Source organism: Pundamilia nyererei, unplaced genomic scaffold (assembly GCF_000239375.1).
Source record: "Pundamilia nyererei isolate P.nyererei 1_Seehausen unplaced genomic scaffold, PunNye1.0 scaffold00102, whole genome shotgun sequence".
Taxonomy (NCBI): Eukaryota; Metazoa; Chordata; class Actinopteri; order Cichliformes; family Cichlidae; genus Pundamilia; species Pundamilia nyererei.
In genome coordinates, this window is record NW_005187503.1 from 1,541,867 (window position 1) to 1,568,109 (window position 26,243).

Below are 26,243 nucleotides of genomic sequence, written 5' to 3' on the forward strand. Positions count from 1 at the left end.
CTCTTTGGGTATCATCTTGTTGATGCCAAAATGTTATACCTGTGTTATCTTTTTTTGCAGATTTAACTAAAAACATATAATTGTGGTGGGGCTCATTGCATCAGGATGCTTGCTAGTATAGCTGTCTACTAAGTCTATGTAAACAGACCTATTTTATGGCAGCAGAAAAAGAACAAAAACAAACATAAGCATAATAATAATAATGGCTGAGCTCCATTAAGTAGCACAGTAAACGTTCACAGAGAACCAGCACACATAAAAGCAGCGGAGTGCAGCAATTGTTAATATACCTGCTGTAACTGGTGATGAGTCAAAATATCTGTTTGTGACTAACATATGTGCACGGATATTAATTTGAAACATTTTAAATTAACTTTCAAACTGAATTACAGGGAAAAGACAAGAAAAAGATAATCAAGCTTATAGATCTTTTACTTCCTCAAGCTTAATAAAGATATTAACTGGAAAAGACTGAAGGGTTTTAGTGTTAACTTTTCTGCTGCTTCACACTTTCTAATTATAATAATTTAATGTACTGCTGTCAGCTAATAAGAAGATGTTACTGACTGTTGAAAAGATGTTTACTTCTCTTGGGAGGCCTAAAGACCCTCCTTTCTCCATCTTGAGGATTAGCATCCTCTGTTTCTATAGTAACCTCTTCAATTAAGAGACAGCCAGGATCTCGCTGTTAGCCAGCAAGGTGCTAATTGATACTGGATTTCATGTCATTTGGGGGTTGAAATGAGAATTAGGGAAAGAATTAGTGTGTGTATGAGAAACCACTGACAGCTTTTGGATGTTATTAGCATTGGGAGAGACATTGCATCTGCATATAATTATTGTGACTTTGATTGGATTGGCTTCTTTTTTAAATGGCTGATTAGGAGAAACAGGCTGTGTCCTATACAGAGGGTATTAGGAAATGTGCAATCATCTAATCTTTATAGCTGCATTAAAATTGCTTGTGTGAGTGTATAACTTGTGTCCCTGGCAAGCCCTAACTCAGACAGCGACTGATTGAAATGGAGCAGCAGACCCTTTCCCCCCTTTGTTCTCCTTGTTTTCCCAATCCATCGCTTTTCTTTCTATAGCTTTCTATAGTTCTTTTCTTTCTGTTTTCTTCTACAACCTCCTAACACCCATGAATATTTATATATATATATATATATATATATATATATAAAACACCAATAGGTCACAGTGCACAGCAGCTGCAAAACAGTCTTTATATCAGCAGTGTGAATCATCATTAGCACACTGCACATACGCTATGCAGATGACTTTTGGCGAGATAATAAATTAGCACAAAGTGTTCCACAAAGCAAAAATGATCCATAAGCAACGATGTAATGGTGCACATCATATGATTTGATAACACACATTAAAATGCAGCGAAAATTGCACCTACAGTAAAGTACCATTTGCTCATAATCCAGTCTGCTCTCCAGGTGACCTCACGAAATGAGCAGTGCTCTACAAATGGATGATATAAATCTCATTTTGCTTATGCCTTGCAGCAGAATTACAGCGCACTGGCTCAATTAAAGCAAAGGACTGATTACGGGCAGGAGAGAAATCAGAGCGGGAATACTGCAGACAAAAGTAGACAAAACTATATTTAAACTGCCGAGCACATTTCCTATTTTTAAAGGGGTCAGAATCATATTCTAGCGCCTGTCAAATTTGTTTGTTTTCTCATTACTCAACTTCAAAAATATTTTTTTCCTGGTAATAATTTGCCTTCCTGCAAAGCATGAAAATAGAACAGAGGAAAATTGCACTTCTATCATCTTAAGAGATTGCTGTTTTATGTTTCTGCAAATCACATCTCAAGTGAGAGAGAGAGTGAAATGTTTGCCAGCGGCTTTAATGTGGCAGGAGTTCAAAATTTACTTGTCTGTATTCCATCTTTCTTTGTAGTATTGCAGCATTTTCCCTTTCTTAGTTACAATTTCTCACTTTTGAACTTCTATTTTTAGCTTCCCTTGCGTTTCGTTCTGGGTTTTAGGAACTGCTACGTGACAGCAGGCACACGAGACTCTGTAGAAGTTGTTGCGAATGTGAATATTAAGAGGTTAAACTGTATTTTAACATCACACTGTTGTTACCCGTAAAAAAAATAACAAAAAAAACTAAATTAAAGGCCACATTCTTTCACGTATTGTAATATAAGATATTTTTTTATTAGAAATAAGTCACATTCATTTTGTGCTGTGAAAACTGTACATTTACAGGAGGTAAAACAGAACATTAAAAACATCGTGACGAGAAAGTACAATCGGGTTTTCGATACAAGTAACTCGAGGTATGAATTGGGCTTTGGGTGGGGCAGAAAATTTTGACGGGGCAGGGGAATTGACTGGTAGTACATACTGTTGAGTTACCAACACTGTTACAGAAGACATGAGGTTCAATTACCCACCGCTACACAGCTGAGAGTAATAACAAACATCCTGGAACACAGTTATGTGATATTCATAGGCTATCATTCATTCTATATAATGCTCATTTTTTCTCAGTACTATCATCTACCTGTCACAGAGAGCTCCAAATATGGAGCCTTGTGCTAACAGATCTCTAGTGAATAAATTCTTTGAATTACTAATACAGATTTGTTATACAGTATTCTCATAAAGCATCTATATGCTCAGTAAATATGAGGAAGATGGTATAAAAATTTTGAAACATTAGTAAAAAAAAAATCTCGGCCTAAATTATATTATCAGTCTTGCTTGAGCATCAAGCGCCCATCATATTGCACTATATCACACTGATGGCTGAAAACACAAATGTGTTGAAGTTTTGAGGACCTGACGCTGAACTTGGAAGTCATTTCAGAGCCAGGAGCCTCCTGTTCTGTCCAAAAGTCCTGCAAGGCTGAGAAACAAAAGGGCGATGATGAAAGGCCTTTCTGAACCCTTGAATCCACATGTTCAACATGGAAGAGCCTGCATCTTGTGCTAGCTGTGAGGGGAGGGTGGTGTCCCCAGCCACCTCCTCACATCTCTATCCAGCATTTTCCAGAGTGCACTGCTCTTCCCGCTTGAGAGTCTGTGTTCTTTCTGGTGCTGGTGTTTTGGTATCGAAGCAGAATACTGGAGGAAACCAGCAAATGGTAACTAACCACCACCTCCATCACCACTCAGCATTGTTTGTCCCGATGCAGTCGATATGGGCTCCGAACACATTATGGGTGCATTGAATCCTTCTTTTCTTCTTTTTTTTTTTGAATAATGTCATAGGTCACAGTACAGCAATAAATCTTGTGCCTGACACTTCATGAGGAAGGAATAAAAATCAAAATATGCTATTAACTCAATAATGAGAGAAACAATGCTAATCATAACACCAGCAATAATAATTGGAATTATAATAGCCATGGTGATAACAAGAGTGAGAAACTCTATCAGCGTGATTAAGCTCTCCAATAGAGGAGTGTGTTTTGTTCTCAGCACAGAGTCATTTTCAGCTCTGGAGTTGCAGTTCCAGATGTAAAGCAGTACAAACAAACACACAAGCTGAATAAATAAAAGAAAAAGATTAATAAAAACAATAAAGTAACTCACTTCACAAAAGCAAAATGTATGCGCCCATCAGAGTATTGGAGCATGAAACTGGTCCCATATGCTCTCTTTGCCTTGTCCTGTTTTTTGGAAGGTTTTTTTTTGGCTGGAAGAAAACCAGCCAGGAGTTCCGGCTGTTACTCCCAAGAAGCAGGGAGAACGCGCCGTTTCAAAATGATTCACTTTTTCTCCAAAGTTGAGAAGGAAAAAGAAGCACAGACATGTCGACCACAGCTCTGAAACCCAGGCTGTGGCGCTCAAGAAACTCCCAGTGAAGCATTAATGGAACCACAGACAGTCCTGGTCCGTGGACTCCACTGATCACTCCACTACCCCTATGACCTTTACAGCACTCTAATAAGAGATGCTGATAAGTCCACTCTGAAGCTACATTAAACATCTCCTTCACCATCACTTCCACTCCACCATCCCTCCTTCTCTTCCTTCTTTCCTGCTCTGGCTGAGGGTTTGAAGACATTGATTCTGGGACCTACTTTCTCACTTCCTCTCTTTCTTGGCTTCCCCTACACTATCCATGCAGGATCCCATTCCCAAACCAAAAAAGGTGATCGAGGTGAAATTAGGCGGCTTCGCTAGCCCCCTTCCTCCCCCTCAGACCTCTGTCTGCAGGTCAATGATGTCCTGCCCCACCAGAGGGATGGTGGTGCTTGTTTTCTCCCACTCCACAGAGTGCAGCTCCAGAGGCGAGGCAGCTAAGGGCTCCAGGTCTTTGCGCACCCATGCAGGGGGTGATGCCGGTATTCCCCGGACTCCCTCCCATGGCCTCTCCAGAGGACCTTGCTGCTTGTCCTGTAGGAGGACAAAAGAGAGGTCACTTTAGTGTTGCTGTCACTCGTTAGCTCCGGGCAATTCCTGATCTAATTGAAATGAAATGGGCTTCATCAGAGGTGATTTTCTGATAATGAAAGTCATTTTTGTCATTTGGGGAAAATGACTCCTCTTTGAGGCATGTGGACTCTATGATAGTGTGTCTTGACTATAGGTTGTAAATTTTGAGAGTGTGAGGTTGTATATAAACACTCACGCTGTGGTTCGTTTTGTCACTTCCTCCTGAAGACACACTCCATCTCACAGACTGTAAGAAAGAAGGAAGAAAATACATCCTTATTCAAATGACCTCAAGGCACTTACAACCATAGTACAATACACTATGTTGTACATTGTTTTAATTCCACAAAGGTCATTTTCGCACCACGGAATTTTTTTTTTTTTTTTTAGCAATAACATTGCCTCTGCATTTCACATTTATCTGTGTTTTTCAATTCCTGAAACATAATGTGCATGGAGATGAGCTACAACAATGACATCATGATTTCTTACCTTGCTGTCAGAAGCAGGAGACTCTCTGTCTTTCTCAGCATGGTGCAGCTTCCTATTAAGGTCCTGGAACATGTTCTGGTGGCGTTTCTTGGTGTGCATTATTTTCTAGAGTACATGTAAAAAAACTGAAATTAGTGTATTGTTGCATTGCATTTATTATACGAGTCATTTTCCTAATGTTTTCAGAGACAATATCCAAACGATATTTACCTCAAAGTCCAACTCAGCATAACGAGATTTCTGTCTCTGTGAGAAAACGAGCGAGAGGAAGAAGGTCAGTTTGGTTTTAGAAACTTATTAGAAAACTGCAAAAGGAGACTAAAGCAACTATTCCATCTTCTCTTACCTCTAAGGAGCTCATGGAAAGGGTGGAGATGGTCTCACTCTTGGACATCATTGAGTTCATGGACTCGAAGGTGTTCTCCAGGCTGCTGTGGGTGATGTGAGACTCACTGGACATGTTGTGGATGTTCTGGATGGGGGAGTCTCTCTCTGAATATGACACGCTGACTTGATCAGGGGGGATCGACTTCATTCCAAAGGCAGCCTGAGGCTCCGCAAAGGGCCCGCCGAGGTGCATGAGTCTGGCTTGCGGCAGCTGCTCCACGCTGATGTTGTACTTTGTTGTGTCATCTTTGGGCTTAGCCCTCAGGGTGGAGGTAGTGTTGGGCATGAGGACGTAACCGCTGCCATCAGAGACACCGCCCTCTGCCTGAGCGAGATCGGCGTCCAGCTGCTTGAAGAGCTCTCCCTCGCAGACATACACAGGTTTTCCGCAGGATGGGTCGACTCCTCCCGCCAGGCGGCTTTTCTCTCTCTTCAGGGTAAGGGTGTGGCTGGAGTACTCAGGAACCGCCTGCATGTGACCTTTACTGGGGTTGGATGGCAGGGTGTGGTAGCTTGAGCCCATGGGAAGGGGCATCTGAGGAGGAGGCATCTTCTCTTCGGAGGAGCTCTTCATTCCTTTTAAGCAGAATTGCAAGAGCGAGAGTTAAAAATAATGGACGTCTAAGGAATTTGGTCCAATAAAAATGGTCTCTTTTTTTTTGCAAGTGCAAGGCTCACTTATATTGAAATGCAAATGGAAAAATGGTTAAGGTTAAGAAAGGAAAAAGCTGATGTAAAAAGGGGCTCACCTTGTCTGCTTGAATCTCCATCCTTTTCACTATCAGACGGCTGATAAAAGAACAAAAACATTCTATCAGTGTTTAATGTATGCATATATTCATTTAAGGGTAAATTCAAGAGGCACTCAAGACATTAAAAAGGCAATAAGCCAAGAAATTTACCATATGCTGGGTGTGGCCATTGTGCAGGGAACTGCCAGAGTCTCCATTTCCATCATCCTTGCGGTCGACTACTCTGCACTTTACAGCCTCTTGAACCTAATGCATGGAAGGGGGGAAAATATTGAGAACATTGTCTATGTTCTATGTTAGGTAACCTGATCAAAAAACAACCAAATCAAACCAATTCCTTTTTATCTTTTTTACCTTGTCTTATTGATTTGTTTTCTTACCTCTCTGCGCAGAATGCAGTGCACCATGACAATGATGAACCCCTCCAGTGAGTCGAAGACGGCAAAGAGGATCTGAAAGAGGGCTGAGCGGCGGTCTGTGATGGCCAAGACGGCAGACATCCAGGTGAGGGCCAAGAGAGGCAGAACCACGCAGGAGCTCCACAGTGATGCCCTGCAGCGGGAGAGAACAGCAGATTAGTAACAACTTCAGTTGTTTGATTGTGCGGCGTGATATCAAAGCACATCATCAATGAACCTGTAATGGCACTGATAAGGACGATAAGCACAATACTCGAGTGTGTTGAGAAGATCAATAAGACCTACCCGGCTCTCTCCTTCAGTTTCACGTCAGTGATGCCGTCCTTGGATACCAGCTTGTTGAAGACCAGAATACCAATGAACATATTCACCTGTGTGCAGGAAAAAAATACATGGATGAAACAGTGTGATCATGGGTGATGCATTTACAAACAGCTATGTATTGTGATGGATTGGGATGTCAAAGTCAGAATACAAACCAGAACGACAGCTGCAGCAGGGCCTACAAATGCGTAGAGGAGTCCACCCTCAAGAGAGAGCCAGCAGCTAGAAATGAAAAGGAAGAATGTTAATTCTTTAGCTAAGACAAGAGTTTTCTCTCCCCTCAAAAAAAATTCTAGAGTAAAGAGAAGTGACAAAAACAGAAGGCTTAGAGTAGACTTACTAGTTGACAGTGCCGTATCCCTTAGCTTTTGTAAAACCCACAGACACAGCCACCACCAGTGCAGGAAGGCCTGCAAGACAGAAAAGGGGGAGAAAAGTTAGATCATCAAAGATAAAAAGCTATGGAGAAAACAAATGATGCAACACAGATTTAAAAAAAAAAGAGAGCGACACGAGCGTGAAGACGCTTACCCCAGCCTAAGCACAAGAAGCGCTTGCGGATGATGCGGTTGCGCAGACGACCAGTGACAGCCATATAGGACTGCCAAGCTTCGGTCAGCACCCAGCAGAAAGAAGAGAGGAAGAAGAAATGCAGAAATGCAGCGATGAGAGTGCACACCACCTGTGGGAGCCCGGAAGGAAGGGAGAGATAGAAAGATGAGAAATCTGTGTCAATCCCCTAAGCAGTAAATTTGAAAAAGAGAGGGTAGGATTGCTTAGAAAAGTGCCTTACCTTGTTGCGAGCCTGAGTTTGTCCAACAAGAATGAGGGCATTGGAGCATATAATGGAAAGGCAGAAGTTGATAAGGATAACGGAGCGCTCTGAGCGGATGTACCTAGAGTTTGGGAAAGGTGGAAGGAAAAAAGAGTGAGTTTGGCAATGCGCGGGCAGAAGGAAGGGAAAAACACAGAACACGGCATAAAATATTAGAGGCTAGCATGGCTGATCGTTGCTCGGAGGGATACTTACTTCCACACGGAGACGTAGATGATGATGAGGAGCAGCAGGGTGAGAGAGGAGACCCCACAGCCAACGATGAGAGTCACGGACGGGAGCAGTGCCTTGTCCATGATCTACAGAGAGGAGACAAGACCACGCATGCCTCTTAGAGCTGATTATGAACACACATGCACATTTATGCAGAGAAGAAACCAGCAATAAAAGCCACACACACAGACATACACACTCAGGATACTAAGCTTCTGGGTATGCGCTATCTGGAATAGCAGACAGCTCCCCACAGGCAAACAGTTGAATGGCACAATCAGGCCACGGCTGAGGCAAGGTGACATGTCAGAAAGATGGAGCAGCAAGCTAGACAAATGGTCAGGGTCACTGCATTTCTCCACTGAGCATTTGAGTCAGCAAATGAGGTGAAAATAATACACAGATATCTCTCTCCATTAGGCAAGAACGGGGTTGCTCAAATCCCAGGGCAGTTCAGGTAGGGTTGCCGTAATCAGTCATTAGTCTGAGCTGCTACAGCGACAGTCTAATCACTGACAGACATCCTGCGCTCGTCTTTTCTCTCCCCTGTTAGCTGTGCCTCCGAATTTTGGTTCATAATTGTGCCAACCAGCAGCTCCTCATCCATCCCTGGAGGGGTGAACAGGTGGACCATTATCACCTGTGCATTAATCTGCCACCACCTGCCCTTCTGATCTCTGACAGCAGCTTGGTGCCTGCCGCTGCCAGCGGCGGTGACCATCCCATGTTTCAAACAGCCCTGTCACCGAACCTCTGGTGGGGGAAACAGAGGAGGGATTGTTTTTTGTCTTTCGTCCCTGCTGCTCAATCACCTAGAGGGCCAATGGGTCACCGCTGTGCACACAAATCTCATCTCCTTGAGACTTCAAAACACCCTTGCTGCTTGGCTAACGCACCTGCAAAGCCCCCACAAGATAATTGTGCAGTTTCGCACAATTTGTGTGCCCGGAATCTCTGTCTAACACCTACCCTCGTGGCTTTAATAAGGGTTTAAGTTAATCTAACACCTCTGATCAAGTTGTCATCACCACAGAGCGTGTGATTACTGGTAAAAAAAATCTCTCTTTGACAAATGCTGTGATTGTATTTTTAATAATGTGTTGACAGGGAAAAGACGGATAACAGCTGCAAAGGGAGAGTGAGAAAACTGTCCTGAAATGAAATAAATCTGCAGGTATCAAATTAGCCCTGATAGAGGAGAGGGAGATAGAGTCTGCTTTGGCCTTCATTTGATTTATGACGGTGATAAATTCTTGTATTGCAGGGCACATGAGAAGCACAGCTTCTAATACGTTTACCACTGTGTCCCCAAATTTAAATGGTACAATACGGAGCCTTGAGGGATTGTTCCTCTTCATCTCAGTATTTGCTCCACATAGGGTTTTCCCCCCCCTGATATTAAAGCACTACCATGAAGTCCAGCCTGTGGCAGCCAAAGACTAATTTAGTGTGGCAAATTTGTTTCAAAATCTATCCAGCTACATCAGAAGGGGCCCAAAACAGATGGCAGATAGAAGTGCATTGTATTTTTCCCCAGACTTTACTAAATCAGGCAAAGAGAACAAAAGGGTTCATACAGTTTGTCCTGACCCCTTTCTTTCTCATTCGCTATATCTGGGTTGAATCTTTACCATGGGCCACTGACTAGAATTTAGAAAGCCAGCTTGACCTACATATGAGGCATGTCTTCTGCCTGCCCTTCACCAAATCGCATCAGCTACTTGTGAAGAAATCTAAATGTGGGACATCTTAGCTCGTGCACATTTTTAAGGTGTTCCTTACTAGCACTAAGTAGTGGTCGAGGGAATTGGCTGTTCAAGCTGTGGGCTGTTCCCACAGGACCATGGTGTTTCAAACACCTGCCTCAGAACTCGTGAAACGATACCATCGAATGAGAGCTAACATACTGCAGTGTCTGGCTGTTTTTCCGCTCCTCTCTATTTCAGCCTTGTGCATTTCGCTTGTGTTGTTTATACAGTTTGCAGGAAGATGTTATTGAAAATGTCCACAGCGCACATCAAAGGATGGATTGGGGGGGGGGAGAGGGGGGGGGGGGGGGGGTGCATCAGTGCATGACCAGACGTCTGCCTCTCATTGGTCGCCTCTCTGGCATTTCAGACTTGGTGTTGTGGCCATAGAAGAAGGAGGAGGAGGAGGGGAATGGATGTAATCGAGAATTCAGAGATATTGGCAGACGAAATGATTGGCGCAGCTGCATTTTTAGTGGTGCGGGGGAATGAGGGGAGGGCCGTGTGTGTGTGTGTGTGTGTGTGTGTGTGTGTGTGTGTGTGCGCATTTGTGTGTGTGTAGCCTGTAACAAATATTGGAGGGACTATTTAGACTGGCAACAACAAAGCAAATCAAATCTAGGATGTAAACAACAGGTTGGGAAGGAAAAAATGACAATCCTCAGTGGGGATTGAGCAGCAGAAAAACACTGCATACCAAATTCACTGGTTGTTTGTCTTACTCCTGCCTGCACACTTAAGGAAATAAGCAAAATTTGCGTATTTAAACTATACATTTCCTCAGACTAATGGACATCTGTTGATTGTTTATCAGATCGGAGATGGACAGACCATTTCCTCTGTCCTGAGGGGTATAGGAGAGAGGAGGAGGAGGAGGGGATGTGACTGTGTGTTCCCCCCTTCAGCATCTCAGTTATCAAAAATCACACAGGCCGAGTTTGCGCTGCAGAAGCCGTTACCAAGGCAACTGGAGAGGAAGATGCTCTAGAGGCAACACAGTCTAAAGGGGGAAAATTACACATTGTTTTTGCGCATGAAATAAAGCGATGCACAAGGGCACATTTTGGTAATCAGCGCATCGGGCATGCAAGCTGCACTAACTCCGTATAGTTTGGACAAACGTGCATTATTCATAACCATAATCGGACAATAAATGCAGTCCGACGGGCAGAAAATCATTTTATGGTGTTGAATTAATCATTCGCAGGCGATCTTTCTTCTAATACAAGCAGCTAGGCATTAACGTATTTCATACTACAGATAAAACATATATCTTTTCTATTTTTTTTTATATAATTTATGTAGCTGCAGCAAACAAATCATCATCAAATTAACAAGCACGAGCAAAATAAAAATGTGCACGCCCGAAACGCAACTCGCAAGGTTTTGAATTCAAAATCTAAACGCAATCCGCGCACATCAACATGTTGCTCGGTTATCCCCCGCTAAATATACATAACCCAGAAAAAGCTGCATTTCTCCGATCAGCGGCACCTGTACGGAGACAAAGGAGCGCTGGCAGGCAGCGCTACAGCAAAGCGCTCGAAAAACAAGCACTGTACGTTCACACTGCACCGCATTCACGCGCACACTGCACTAAACACTTAACATGTACATCGGAGGGAATAAAGAAGCTTATTTTATGATCAGATGGATAACTTACCGAGTCGAAGTTGACGTGCGATAAAATGGCGAAGGTGGAGAGGCTGTCACACACGCATTTGGTTCTGAATGAATGAACGGGCACCGCTCTGCAGCTCCGAGCAGACCAAGACCCAAGCAGAGAGGAACTGCACAGAGAAGGAGAGGGAAGGCAACAACGGGTTAGGAGAGGAGAGATCAGAGAAATCTCTCGTGTGAATGTCTCTTGATGGATTACTATTATGGTTTTTGTTATATAAGTGGTGGGAAAATATGTATATATAAAACATATCTATGCATTCAAATACCGTTTATGTGAATAAATTATTTTTTCTATAACATACTACGACTGAACTGTTTTATTTTAGAACTTATTTGCAGGTTATGTTCTTTTTGATGGGTCCATCTGTGACATAATTAGTGATAAAAGACCTTCATAAAAGTCTTAATCTCCAACAGTTCTTGCTACATACTATCTTTCTTCAGCAGACATGAGATAAAAGGCAAACAGATGTCCAACTTATGGAGGACAAGAAGACAAAGGACAAGATGTTCCCTCTTTAGAAATAGAAGGACAGGAATATGGAGGCGATGTGAATTGTGATCCTTTCTCAATTTTGAGGAAACCTACACCTCAGCGCCACATGTCAGATGCCAGAGAGCACAGGGGACTTTAAGGCAATGTCCAGCACCCTCAGGCTCTGACTGGGTGGTAAACAGAGAAGGGTATTATAGCCAGCAGGTCCAGTCTGGTATAGATTGCCATGGGAGGACAGCTGCAGGGTAAAACTATTATGACTGTCTACATCTAAGTAGGCTGGGCTGCACTTTTTAATGTGCACTCTGTTTGAGCTGTGATAGGCTAAAGGTTGCATGTTGAATTGTGATGAAAGGCAGGTCTTAAAAAGCATGTGTGACCCCATTAATGTCACAGAAAAAGACCATGTCCTGCGATGAGAGCACTCTCAGACATATGCAGCTCTGTAAGCAAACAGCGACCCCCCCCCAACTCTGCCATCATCCCGAGCTCCATCTTCTGCCATTTCCACCGTCTCTATCCTGCCATTAATCACATCCGCTGTCAAAAAAGAATCTAATTTGACTACAGGCACATGCCTTCTCTCTGAAAGTATATGAGTTAATTACATTTTCTCAGACTCTGGTTATTATGTGAGGTGCAGGTGTATTTTCTTATCAGTCTTTCTGAAGTATACAAGTCTATCTATATGCAAATTGTCCACCTGTGTATTGCTCAAGAGTGGCATAGTGGGTCTGGAGGCTGACTGATCCAGGGCAAGTCATTCAAATGGATGTAAGCATCTTTAAAAAACTAAACTTCCAAATGCCATAGACATTAACCTCAGCGGTGGCGGATGAGCATAACTGAGAGGAAGGAGAGGGACAGTGTCCATCGTCTTTACGCTGACACTCTGCAGTTGACCTAAAGGTGCAGCAGTGAGCTCACTGTGATGCTAATAATGAGGTTAGAGGTGCCGCCTTTGTATTTCTCCCTCTTCGGGATGTGGTTAGTTTAAAGTGACGAAGGAGACTGTTAGATCAAAGTGAAGTGTCACTCAGTCGCAACCAGTGTGGCTCATTAGGGCTGTCATTTCTCGCATCTGTGTGCTTTGCAGTAAGTGTGTAAGACAGCTGATTGAGTCCTAAAGCTTCAGGCATGGGGCTCAAAAAAATGAACATGTTGTGGCATTCCTCTGTGTTGCTGTCAAAGTGATTGACATGAAAAATGGATGAGAAATTATTGCTCTCTCTGCGGTGAGAGTAAGATTAACAGTGGGTAGTGCCGGGGGAGTGGAGGGGGCTGAATAGCTATTGTGGGGACGTCAGCTCTACGTGAGGAGATAAACAGCAGCTAGCACCAGATCAGGTGACGAGACCATGCAGGACTTCATGTGAGTGATGGTTAGACGCACATATAAGAAGAAAAACAACTTTAGTCACCACTTACGTTTCGCTTTCGTCCCATGAGAGGCACGTCTCGTTTATGGTGCCCTGCAAGAAGAGGCAGATGGAGAAGAAAGTGTGAGGAATCGCTACAGAAAAGGGAAACGCGTGGGTTGGGACACCTTACTATAAATGTGTGAGATGCAACAGCTTGCTGCCAGCCACCTGCCCACATTCCTTACACTCTCTTGTAAAAGCATGCATGAAACTAAAAACAGCTCCTTATCAGCACAAGAGGCTAATCATTACGCATGATTTGTCATCATCATCATTCACCATCATCATCAGCAGCCGACCACTTGGCTGTGCTGTGATCTTCCATGAATTTCAACTGACACAAGTAAAGTAAAAGTCACAGTGTCACTGAAAATGTCAGTAAAATGTCAGGCCTTGTGCGCTGTAGTGAGCAAACAGCCAGAGGGGGGTGATATTTATTCGTGAGGCTCCATTAGTTTGGAGAACCATTAGGGACTCACATTATGAAGGTGGGGGAATTCGATCTCAACGGGGGATGACAGCAGAGTTGGGTTGGGCTTGACGATTACCGTCACCACCTTAGAATTGAGGAGGGTAGTGTTGCTGTGGAGAAAGAGGACATTTCAATGAGACATTACAGCAGAACGAACGCGGGTATGGTCTGATGTAAGGCTTAGCAGTAAAAATGACTCATAAATGCAAGAAAATACAGGAGGATAAAGTCAAAGGGGCGCCATCTAGTGGCTACAAAATGTATTTCATGGAAGGCCAGTTTCATACACATAAAAGCAGAGAGATTGTATTACCTATGGAAGGACAGAATGGATGCAAGGTTTCTGTAGAGGACCATGCCAGTCACAATCGCATCGCTGCCATCTAGAAAAACACAAGCAAAAAAAATAAATCATGTTCACAAGGCTGCGTGTTGGCTGATCTCCCCCATAAAATAAATTATGTAAAAATGATATCGATACACGTTTGTTAAAACTCACCTGACTGCTCAACGGACAGCGCATCACGAGACACTGTGACCTTCTCCTCAGAGGTCCTGACCCAGTCAGACGTGTCTCTCCAGCCCTTCAAAGTGAAGGTGAAGTTGGAGCTTGTAGCCGGAGAGCGCTTGTGAATGCTCAGCACTGAGAGGAACAGAAATTTAGACATTATGGCTTTTTGTTAGTAAACAGCACTCAGAGGTCATCTATTTCAACTCTGTTTATTTTATACTGCAACAGCTGAAAAACTGTCTGAATGAACTGATGCAAACTGCGCCAAGGACACTGCAGTTTCGTGTGTAGTGCTAGCTGACCATAGTAGTCACTTCCCACTAAATTCTGTGAGAATGTCACCTTCACTGAGCCAAAACAGCCATGCAAATTGCAGAAAGTGATTCAGCGTGTGACGTTTGTATTTCACGCTGTAGTGCTAATTGAAAGTTTGATAAGTTTGTGCAAAAGGCACCACACGCATATTATGCTAAAAATACTGCCGCAGCATTTTGGAGGTGGCATAGCTGATGAAGATGACAGCCTGCTGCCGTTTGTATGTTCAGATACACAGCGGTGAGATTAAGATTGATGGACTCTCCGGGTGGAGAAAGGACAAATCACTCTGAGCAGACATGAGAGGGACAGAGAGAGGCTAGCAGAGGAAATTGGGGCTCACCTAAATTCTCAGTGGTTTCATAAATTTCCTGAAAGCCACTCATTTGCATCCCAATCATGCTCACAAACTCTTCAACGAGGCGGAGGAATTCCTTAATAGTGGCACCCATCTGGTTAAGAAAAAGACAAAAGAGAGAAGGATAGGAGTCAATAACAGGTGAATTCAGTGGATTGAGTTTGATTGTATAAAAAGGGTGCAAATGGATTTAATTGTGTAGAAAGGCAAAGTCGCAGTTCCTTAATTACATGTTCATATCTAGTTTTCCTGTCCCTCTGACTGTTAGGGTTGTGATTATTCTTTCAGAGTGCTCTGCAGTGGACTGAAAAAAGAAGAAGAAAAAATGTTTCTTGCTGCTATGCAACCTCGGAACTTCCTTAAGGCCATAAATGGGCAGGCTGTTGATTCATACTGAGGTTTTTTCGTCCACTCTCTCCTGCTCAGTGGAAGGGAGGGCTGCCCGACTTGCGTGTTTCTGACGCACAACTGCAGCGATGTGGGCGCAAGGTGTGTGCTTGCATGAGATGTACAGCTTGTGTCTCCCTACAACAGCCATCAGTATGTAGGATGGCATGGAGGCTCACAGATTGCCGAGTGGGAGTAGTGATTTTCCCTGATTCAGTTTCTCTCTCTCCCTTGCTGTCACCTTGACGTGCTTTTCTCTGTGTCGCATTGGCCTTAGTAATCCACCCTCCTGTTTTTCAGTTTGTACACAAACACGTGTTTGCAAGATGCGGTGGGAGTTTTCTTCTTTTTGAACTTTTCTATCTAAAAAGTCTTGTCTATCTTTGGGAACTCAATTAGTAGGAGTTGTTTCATCACTCGCTTTAGCAGGAACACTGACAGAGCATCATGAAAGTGGGAGGGGGGAATATGTTCTTCCCGGTCTGTTGTAAGAACAACTTAAGAACATATTTAAACAAATTGAGAAATTCTAGATGTTAGAGCCATAATTCTAATTATTTTCTTGTACATAATCCCATCTGGAGAATGTCATGAAAATAGACTCTTTTTCTCCAGCTTGCTCGCATCTACTGTGAATCACTTGTGTATGAACCCCCTTATCACCTACCAGCTGTGCTTCATCCCATTTGTCACGATGTTCCTCCTTCAGTAAGTTGCTGATGGTTTGGACGTAGTTCTGCAGATCATTAAATAGAGGCAGAGGTGTAAGAAGGTGCCAACACCGGTGCTTTTTGAATTCCTTGCTGACAAGTCTTAAGGCCTCACCTCTATATCGGAGTTGCTCAGTCTCAGCCTAGTTTCTTTGTAGAGTTCGGTGGTGTTCTTCAAGATCTCCATGATGGCCAAGATGTCGCCGCTGTAACTTGCCCCTTTATCAGAGGAGGTTCTCAGGCGTGAGATCACCTCAGCGACCCCATCCACGCTTCGCCCCATCTGTGCTTTGGCGTTGTAGTCCCTCGACTACAACAGAGAGTCAAGAGGTTAGTCTGAGCCTTTGCGCTCCCAAAAAACAGATGAGGCATTTAGGATTTTAATTAACTGGGGCATGTTTTTCAGGGCTTACCAGCATCTGAATGTTTTCATAGTTCTTGGAGACACACTTGATGTAAGTTGGGTTCTCCCAGGAGGCGAGGCCAATAGCATCAAGAGTGCAGCGGCGCAGAATCAGACCTGTTGTAAAGAGAAAGCACAATCTTGTTTTTGGCATAGTGGGGGGTTATATAGTTTAAGCACCCAAGGGGCGGAAATAAAAACTACAAATCACATCAAACATCAGTGTTACTCTACCTGAGGCATTAGCAGGGCAGCCAGTGGCAGCCAGGTCTCCAGCGGGGGTTTGCTTCCACACGACATCTCCAGTGATTTGCTCGGGGCAGATCTCATGGGGTTCTGACAGGTAAATGAATCAAGTGAGATAAGATAGGAAATCTATTTTCTTTGTATTTGGGCTGCGCTGTACTGAGACTATGTTTATTTATTGTATCAAGACCACTAACCAGGGCATCTCTTGTCATTGCAGCGCTTATGCTCTCTAGAATCACCAGGGCAAGGTTCTCCTCCAAAGAAAGGCCCTTCACAGACCCTCTGCCTCTGCTGGTTGCCTCCACCACAAGTCTTGCTGCAGCTGCCCCATGAGCTCCATTCATGCCAGCGTCCATCAACTACACACAAAATATTTTACAGCATTAACTCTGTACTGTGATATGCCTGATTCATTTCTTTTTTTTCTTTAAGTGAATTAGATATATAGATATAAACATATATAAATATATATATGTGTATATATACATATATTTACCAGGGCACTCTTTCAGGAAGCAGTCGGCTGTCTCTTTGAAGCTGCCGTGGCACTCTGAACCCCCGTAAGATGGCCCGTTGCACTCCCTGGTTCTCTGCATGGTGCCATTGGAGCAGGTGGTAGAGCATGGAGTCCAAGCAGACCACTCATTCCAGAATCCGTCCACTAGAGGGAGGCAGAAGAGCACGTTCGCCGGAAAGTTATAACTTTGTGAAGACATGACAGGCCCTCAGGCCAGAGGCATCATAGCACAGTCACCAGTACATTAACATTTCACATGACCTACTTTTTTGAGTTTAAACGAAACAGAAAGTTGGAGCTCAGTAATCTGCCCTTCAAGCATGACTGCATGTACCTTTCACCCTCTAAGATCCACTCTCCTTAAATAGAACACACGCAATTACACTGACCACGGAAGCCATCTTTCTTGTAATGTATTTTTAAATAAATTACTCAGAAATGCAACTAAGATTGAAGATTGACTGACAACAGAAACCAATTTTCACATCCTATTTTTATATTTAAGAGCATAATAACCCTGAAAAAAAAAAGAAGAAAGAATCAAAATTGTTATTAAATGCTGTCCTGAAATGATAAAATAGATGTAATATTCCTCGTGGTCTTTAGAAAATTTGGTCAAAATAAAGAATTAAATTACAGCAAATAGGCAGCTAAGGATGACTTAATTTCCTAAACATTTCAGTTTCAAATTGAATTTATAAATGACTTTGCCAACTCTCTGTTTCAAACACTAGCAGTGATTTAGCTGTAGACGACAGAGACATCTGCTGATAGTAAAATGCAACTGCAATAAGATTTTATTCTGATTTAAAAAATAGAAGGAAAAACACAGACTAAACCAGCTGTGAACAAAGTAGGGAAAAACTAACAAACTGCTGCTGTGACTTCAAAATGAGTTAAATCTTTTCAGTACATGTGTAGGTGGCTGAATGACCGTGAGCATATTATGAGTCACTGGTAGTTGTTATAAAGCTACTGACTAATGCCCACCGATGATTTTATTCTGATGCGTCAGATGTAATATCAACCTGCCACTGCAGTCGCTGTTTGTGATGGTGGTGATGCCAATAAGTGGCTTAATTAGCTCTCGTCTATGAATCACTTCACCAAGGGGGGTTAAATAGCATATCCAGGGTCAGTTGTCATAGATTTTTAAGGACGGTAGTAAAAGAACACGAGTCCAGTAGAACTCATTTGATGATGAGGATTACGTATGTCTTTTTTATGCTTACACTTAAATAAGCACTTACAGTCTAAAGGTTCATGACTCACCTGGGCAAACAGCAATGTTGCAGAACTTGGTTTGCTTTGCGGGGCCACGGCAAGGCTCTCCGCCATTCTGGGGCTGCTTGCATGTGCGGGTACGATCACGATAGCCGCGGCCACAAGTGGATGAGCACAGGCTCCAGGGGGTCCACTCATCCCAAGCACCATCCACTGCACAAAGGTAACACAAGGGGGTATTTTGATGAAGGATATTATAGAACACAGGATGAAAATGTAAGCTTTAATGTCCTGGAACATTTTATAAACTCTCCACTAGGTGGGGCAGTCAGCTAGGTGGAAGATAGTGAAGTTTCCTTGATAATGACAGTCAGCCCTTTTTTTCAGGCTCTTAATCTCAGTTTGTGAGAGCTCAGAGATGTTTTTATAACTTGTCTGCATCTCGTTATCTCCTTTACTTTTGTGATTGATGTTGCATAAAGGAACCTAATTAAGAGATAATGGCTTCTACTTGTATTATACACTTCAAAGACGTCAGGTGTCTCTCCAATTTTCTACATCTCTCTCTGTTTTTTTTCTTTTCTCCTTCTGCAACATTAAAGAGAATCAACCAGGGACTCACCAGGGCAGACAACTGTGTTATTACATGGCCGGTTCTCGCGCAGGGGTCCGGTGCACTGGGTGGTGAATGAGGAAGTAGCACAGACACGGCTTCGGCCCTGCCAGCCCTCCCCGCAGGTAACTGAGCATGCACTCCAGGGGGTCCACTCATCTGTAGTAGCATCTATGAACATGATATAATAGAGGGTCATCACAGCCCCTTAACACTCAGAAATGTTAGGATGATAATTAGATGCCCTGAGTAACACCTTTGGCTTGGATCACAGTGTGCAAAAGTGTTAACAAGTGCTTGCTATCTCACCTGTTTGAGTGGCAACAACTCCATGGTTAGAATCATCAGCATTGTCCCTTCTCAACCCAATTATGGCCCGCAGACCCTGGCTCTTGTTGCGCTCCTTGCCTGAAAGAGTTTGAAAATTACGCCATTACACTACTTAATCTGCATCATCTGCACCATCGTTCTCAGTTGCATGACTAAATTAGAGCTGGGCTTACCAATGCATGCCTGAGAGTTGCAAGCCCGCCCTTCCTCCACTGTTCCCTCGCACGCGGTATCATCAGGCTGGCAGGCTCGGCTGCGCACCTGGACTCCGCCACCGCATTCCTGACTGCATACGGACCAGCGGCCCCAACCAGACCAGCCCTCTGCAGGAAGAGATAAGAGGGAGAGAGATATTGAGCAAAAGTTGGAAACTTAAACTGTTGTAATGTAGCTGATTTTCAATCACATTTCCAATAAAAGAACAGGAAGTGAATAATATATGTTTTATGTAAAGACAATGAGCAAGGACGATTCTTTATAAGCAATACAAGTTCAATTTGAAATGATGAATGTTTGCTTTTAACCACATGGTGTGAACCACAGCAGAGCAGTGTGTGTGTGTTAGCCTGACTGGTGTGTTGCTATGACAACCTCAAGTGCGGCACTTCGATTTCTGGTGCCAGCTGGCTGCGAGTTCTTTGTGTTCTTCTCTGCCCCGGGCTAACAGACAAACATGCCCTCTATCTCCCCCTAAGACTAAGCCTCCTTGTCAAGCATCTAGATAAAATGAAGAGCTGACTGTGTGTGCAGTTCAGGAGGTCCTGCCACTTAGGTGTGAACATGCACTGGCGAACTTCTCTAACACCTTTGATTTACCCCTCATTACTCTGCGATGGTTAAGTACACAACCTCTGCCTATGGCCCCGCTCTGCAGACGAGGATCATTACCTTAGCTCCTCTTCAGACACACACGCTAACAGACGAGTTGTAGAAAGCATGCAGAGCTGTGGGGTCTTGCACAACATTATCTAACCACCCCAACAACAGTCTGACCTATTTGATTATTGCTAAGCAAATAATAAGCAAGCCAGAACATACTTGGGGAAAAAAGGGGGATTGAGCACAAATCAAAACACTCAAGTTACAAACTTACTGATAATCTCAGCATCACGTCCATTGTCTTTGGGAATGGGAAGGCATTTCTCAACATAGACACCGCCTCTGTAGCAGCTTCCTGGCTTCCTCTTTGGGACCTCCCAGCACTGGCAGGGGGTGTTCATGATGCCACAGGGGTAATCATGGGTGCTACTGGACAGGCACTTCTCCAGCCACTGGCACAGCATCTGGCAGGCAGGCATACTTGGGTTCCTCTTCCCCACGACCAGAAACTCAGCCTTGAACTCACTGACATCATTCTCACCGTTCACAATCTGCAGGCCGTTTCGTGGAGCAACCTTGCGCATCTGCAGGAACTGCTTGCTTGACTCCAGATAGGTGACAGTGGTTGTACCATCGCACAGCCTAACAACCTCATCGAAGCTCTCCATGCCCAGGTAGGTACGGGAGGTCTCAATGAAGGAGTCGAACTGGAAGGTCCGGATCTGGCGGGGCACGCAGGACTCGGTGGGCTTGGTGATTTTCATGTAGACGGTGTAACGGCGAGGATCAGGATTCTGCAGGGTCCAGGAGCATGGTGTGGAGTGCAGGGTGGTCGTGGAAGTGAAAACACCAAAGAAGCGGCTCTGTTCCAGGGTAGCACAGGTGGGAGAGGCAGGTCCAGAAGGAGTGCAGGAGGTCAAACCGAAGAAGAGCAGGACGAGGGCCACACAGGGGCCGGTAAGAGCTGACCACGCCATTGGGTCGGCTTAGATAGAGGATATTGTTGATATAGCTGTGATTTCTGGTTTAACCAGGTCGTTTCTTTGACTTCTTTGTTGCAAGTTACTGCACTCAGATCTCTTACTTATCTTCACAACCCCTCTCAAGAATTGTTGGATGCTTAAGTTTTAGCAAGTCAGACAATGTGCCATGTCTGTATCAAAGAGGAAGCTGCAGAAAAACAGAGAAATGAAGAAGAGGAAAAAAATTGTCAGTATGCACTAACATCTAACTAATCAAAACAAAACACCACATATTAGTATGCATGAGAGGCGCTTTCTTCAAATACAATGCATTTCTTCCACTTCCATGATATGCATTTTAATTGGCCCTATTGTCAGACTAATATTTATGCATCAGGAATCTGCCTTTGATCTGTATCACAGCGTTTCGGGGTATGTTCAGTGATCTAAAATGCCCTGTTCTTTGGGACATAATTACTCAGGCAGTGCAATTACAGTCCTTCACAGCAAGCTGGTATCTCCAAGCTTTTGCTCTTTCCTCCCACACACTGAACTGTACTGCGAATCGTGTGCGTCAGTCTGACGTTCATACAAGCATTGCCACTGGCAACCACAGACGCCTATTAGTTCCATCATTTGTGCAATGCGCCCCTGCTATTGAGTGGTAAACAAGTGAAATGGTTAGTCTGTGTGTGATTTCATATCCTGCTATGTCATTTCTAAAATTGCTTTTGCATTACATACCATTGCAGTGAGTGAAATGATCTATGCAGCTATGGTGACTAATGCTTGTCTTCTGTGCATAATTAGGGAAAAAGCATGCATTTTAGGCGAGGTGCATGCACATATCATACCTGTGAATCACTCAAACCCACTCTAGTGAAGCATTTAATTCTGCTCTGCTGAAAAGCTATATGCATGCACACTAGACATCTGCTGCATTCTTTACTTTTCTTTATTTTGTCTTACTAATCCTGCAGGCATACTTTGTACAGAACTTGCTTTATCTTGTAGAGACTCCAACCTTTGCCACTATATGACTAATCCTGCCTGGAGAAGCAGTGCACAGTTACTACAAAGTCTGTGTAGTCGACTGGACTCACAGAAGAAATGGCCAAGATGCTCCCTGAGCTCAGACGGGAGGACAAAACACTGTTGCTCAGCAACACCTTTTAGGGTTATTCTTTTTCATGTTCAGCTATACTTGACTGATTGTTGTCAGTGCAGCCCACTGAAGCTATCATCCACTGCGACATTTAATACATAAGCTGTGATCAGGAATTGTAAGGTATGTGTATGCAGGATACTAAACATGTTATTTCAGTAAAAGCCTGTATTGGCTACATGTTGCCATAGAGTTAATCATAAAGGTGGGGCAGCGACACAGCCACACAATTGATGCCTATAGTGGCAGTCACTTTGAGAGGCACCTGCACTTTTCAGGCAGAGACTCATAATTACTTTCCTCACATCTCGTTTCACCTCTCTCCATCCATCCCTGCCTCTCGCTAACCCTCCCTCTCCTCTTTTTGAGCAGCGCAGCAAAGACCTCTGCTTTGTGTAGGTGGGTGTCTCCCACCCGCCTCCCAAAAACCGGAAGCTCCATGAATGGGCATCGGATGAGACACAGAGTGAAAAGAAAGGTCCAGCTGTCTTTGAAAAAGTCTGTGTTGCTCTCTTTCAACACCCCCCCCCCTCCCTGCTCACCCTCCCCATCCACCCCACACCCAGTCTTTCTGCCCCTTTCGTCTTGCTTTTTCCATTTGCTGTCGTCAACAAAATTTTTGCATAGCGGGCAGCCTAAAAAGCAGGCAGATTGTCGTTATGGAGACGGGGTTATTTTTTGCAGATCAGTGTGAAACACATAAAAAGTGCAAAATAACAATCCGCAGCATGCTGTCTGCTTTTGGTGGCATACACAGTTCCTCTATGGCACATACAGCAAGCTTTGCATTACTCGTGTCAGGTGCAAAGAAACAATTATACTTATTAATGCATCTTTAATCCTACAACTTGCATAGTTCCCATTTCTGTATAGCTGTATATCTCAGATTCTGTAAAGTTATTTATTTCATATTCTGTATAGTTTTTCATATTTACTGTATATCCTGTTCATAGCCTGTACATAGCTTGTACTCACTACAGCCTGTACATACTTATAGTTATAGAATATTCACAACATACTTCATACCGTGTACATTATAACATACCATAATAGACCCATTTCTGTGATATATTTACATATCTATATTATTGCTAATATATATTGTAATATATCTATATCACTAAAGCACTTCTGGATGGATGCAAAATGCATTTCGTTGCCCTGTACCTGTGCATGTGCAATGACAATAAAGTTGAATTCTACTCTATTCTATTCTAAAAGCAAAAAAGCATCCATTTGATGAAATGTTACATTTGCACAGGCTGTTAAGAAACACCTGCAGATGTTTAAGACATCTGCATGAGTCTTGGCCAGGTTTCTCTTGTAAAAGAGAGTTTTGATCTTAATGAGACTTTTACCTGAATAAATAAAGAACTGTATTACTGTGTAAATCAGAAAGTTATGATAATTTCCATGGGTTGTAGTAAGCACTGAGTTCTGATTTGGTTAAGATGTGATAAAGAGGATAGTGTTGAAATTAGTCAGAATATTATCTCCCAGAAGAGATATTTAATATTAAAATCCATTAAGACAAACCAATTACTTTTAATCTGATGTAACACTTTGAAATCAGATACGTTTAGTTATCTAGATTTGTATCAACTGAAATGTGAAACTTAAGCTTTTCTGTCTGAATGCTGTTTGAGATGGAATCTGTCTCCTTCTTCACTGGTAGATTTGTGTGTATGTATGTTTGAGTGCAGTAGAGGAAGGATAACAAACAGATCATCAGTATTTCTCGACCTCTGTCTTTTCTTTGCAAGCTGCTCTCTTTTGCTGAACCGAACTCAAGAAAAGCAATTTCTGAAGCCATTACTGATTGTGCTTCATCCACAAATTGCTCGCTTTTTTGTTTGCTGCACCCATTGCAAGTAGTTGCACACGTGTGCAGGAAACTAGACCACTGGAGATGGCTTTGCTACAGTAAAAATATCAAACAGCGAAACTCAACCGATTGCTCACATGGACTCTAGGCACCTGGAGGCACAGTTTGCAGAGTGCATGTGTGTTAAATAAACTCAGTCTGTAGGCTTTTTTCAGGGATGCAGACATTTCTTTTTGCTGTGCAAAGTCTCTGTCTTAGTTATCTTTGAAATCCTGCTACATGGAGTAGTCAGACGATGTAAGCTGTTGAGGGCATCACTTAAAAAGCATCTGCAATAGTTAAATGTTCTGCTTTATACAGTTCAAAAGATTCTAACATCTTTCACAGCCACACCCAAATCTTCCATGTAGTCTAAAAGATACAGCTATACCAGAAACTTCTGTCAAACAACCTGTTGCCAAAATCAGAGCGGCATGACATGGTACTATCGCTACCCTTCCAGGATTGTTGAGCTAGAACTTTCTAACAGTTCAGAGCAGCTGTGCGGATCAGCTGTAGGGGCTGTTAAAGGAACAAACATGGGTTACACACAAGAGCTGAACAACTACAAAGAACAACAACAGAACGATTCGGCAGAAACGCTTTGCACGAACAGAGCAGATCAGATCACTGACAGGCGAGAGTTTCAGCACCACAGACAGCGACTTACAAGTGACAACAAACTCCGCTGCCGGAGGACGACACTCATACACAATCACTTTGTAACTTTCAGTGTTCAGTGTCTTAACAGCATGTTAAGTTATGAAACACAGAAAAAACAAGCCCGCACTCACATAAGGCACGTTTAAGAGATGAAGCAACGAAAGAATGAAAAAAAAACTTGTGCTCTTTTCTTACCTTGAAAACGTTTTCTTTGAAGTCTGGTCAGTGGCTCTCTAACCGATCGCCCAGGTATCTGGAATCTGGACACGGATAGCAGCTGCTGAGGATATCTCAAAGTCTGACCCGACTCAAAGTCTTGAGATCTGCGCTCTGGCCAAAACTTTCGCAGTGTTTGACGCCGCGAAAAGGATGCGCCAGGTCCAGCCCGACCCAGGAGGGTCGATCCCAAGTTTCAGTGCAGTCCAATCTCACAAGCAAAGAAATATAAAGCGACTCTAACCAAACTCCAAAGAGTTTACTACCAACTTTGTTTAGTTGCTATATCCAGAGAAACTGGTGTATAGCGGAGTGACAAATTGGTTGTATCGGAGCTCCAGCAGACAGTCCGCAGAACCAAACGCCGTGGTCTCGCTTGTCTTTTCGCTCTAAGCTCCAGGATAAATGTTGGTACTTCTACTCCCGGCTTCGGAGTCTTCTTGCTTGTGGTCTTTGCACTGCAAGTGGGTCCAGTCTGAGTGTAGCTTGTGGCCTGCTCTTGGTTGTATATATCCAACCCCGCCCCCCCTGCTTCAAGTTGGAGTTTGTGCGTGGATGGAGTACTGAAGTGAATGAGACAGCACCAAGACGGGGGGAGTGTGCGGGGGAGACGTGTTTGTGTGCGTGCGCGCGTGCGTGCCAAAGTGTGAGAGTGACTATGTCAGCGCACGGAGGAGGGAGGGAGCCTGAAGAGAGGGGAGGGATTTGTGCAGGGAGACAGAGACAAACGATTATGAACACCAAACTACGCAGATATCAACGCAGAGCCAAAGGTACCGGAAAGAGGATCAACGAAATAGGTGTGCAGCCACGGGGACGACATAAAGAGATGAATTGTCCTCACATAAACACGAACGCAACACAAGACTTTGTGTGCGCGAACGCTGGACATTGAAAGATACGTTTTTGGAAAAACGTGGCTTTACAATAATAAATATTATATTAATTATATTATATTATGACATTTAATATCATATAGCGAACATGATTATGTTTTTTAATGTCAGACACATTTGATTTGTGGCGGAAACTCATCGAGGGACGATCCCCTACTTTAGATAAGGGAAAAGTAAAAGTTGTTAAACGGGGGTATTTTGCAAGCTCACACGTGCATCGAACATGATGTATGCAAACGGCGGTATCTCCTCGACCAATTAAAAGTCGAGGTGTGGTGCAGACGGTGTGGTAATGCAGGAGGAAATACGGGCGCGCACATTCTTTCCGTCTGTCTGTCTCGCTAAAACACACACACACACACACACACACACACACACACACACACA

General features: G+C 43.5%; 1 protein-coding gene across 1 annotated transcript; it reads right to left on the bottom strand.

Moving 5' to 3' along the window:
* Window positions 1-2,508: 2,508 nt before the first annotated feature.
* On the bottom strand, window positions 2,509-25,451 carry LOC102197210 (brain-specific angiogenesis inhibitor 1-like). The gene is made up of 32 exons (XM_005740700.1): window positions 24,940-25,451; window positions 20,365-21,260; window positions 19,445-19,594; window positions 19,251-19,349; window positions 18,951-19,112; window positions 18,377-18,541; window positions 17,084-17,248; window positions 16,782-16,946; window positions 16,573-16,674; window positions 16,349-16,455; window positions 16,051-16,245; window positions 15,893-15,961; window positions 14,824-14,932; window positions 14,154-14,297; window positions 13,968-14,037; window positions 13,662-13,764; window positions 13,190-13,233; window positions 11,246-11,372; window positions 7,817-7,920; window positions 7,580-7,682; window positions 7,318-7,468; window positions 7,127-7,196; window positions 6,942-7,008; window positions 6,748-6,833; window positions 6,424-6,595; window positions 6,194-6,289; window positions 6,041-6,080; window positions 5,251-5,867; window positions 5,115-5,150; window positions 4,905-5,009; window positions 4,609-4,659; window positions 2,509-4,373 (listed from the first exon to the last, which is right to left on the bottom strand). The coding sequence occupies exons 2-32, from the start codon at window positions 21,065-21,067 to the stop codon at window positions 4,176-4,178; spliced, it is 4,575 nt and encodes a 1,524-aa protein (XP_005740757.1). The 5' UTR covers window positions 21,068-21,260; window positions 24,940-25,451; the 3' UTR covers window positions 2,509-4,175.
* Between the last annotated feature and the right edge of the window lie 792 nt (window positions 25,452-26,243).

Excerpts from the sequence above, each read along its gene's own strand:
- LOC102197210 (XM_005740700.1), bottom strand. The coding sequence starts at position 21,067 with ATGGCGTGGTCAGCTCTTACCGGCCCCTGTGTGGCCCTCGTCCTGCTC. Across the intron at positions 16,456-16,572 it reads CTGCCCTGCTAATGCCTCAG|GTCTGATTCTGCGCCGCTGC; the intron begins GTAGAGTAACAC and ends TCTTTACAACAG. Across the intron at positions 5,868-6,040 it reads TGGAGATTCAAGCAGACAAG|GAATGAAGAGCTCCTCCGAA; the intron begins GTGAGCCCCTTT and ends TCTGCTTAAAAG.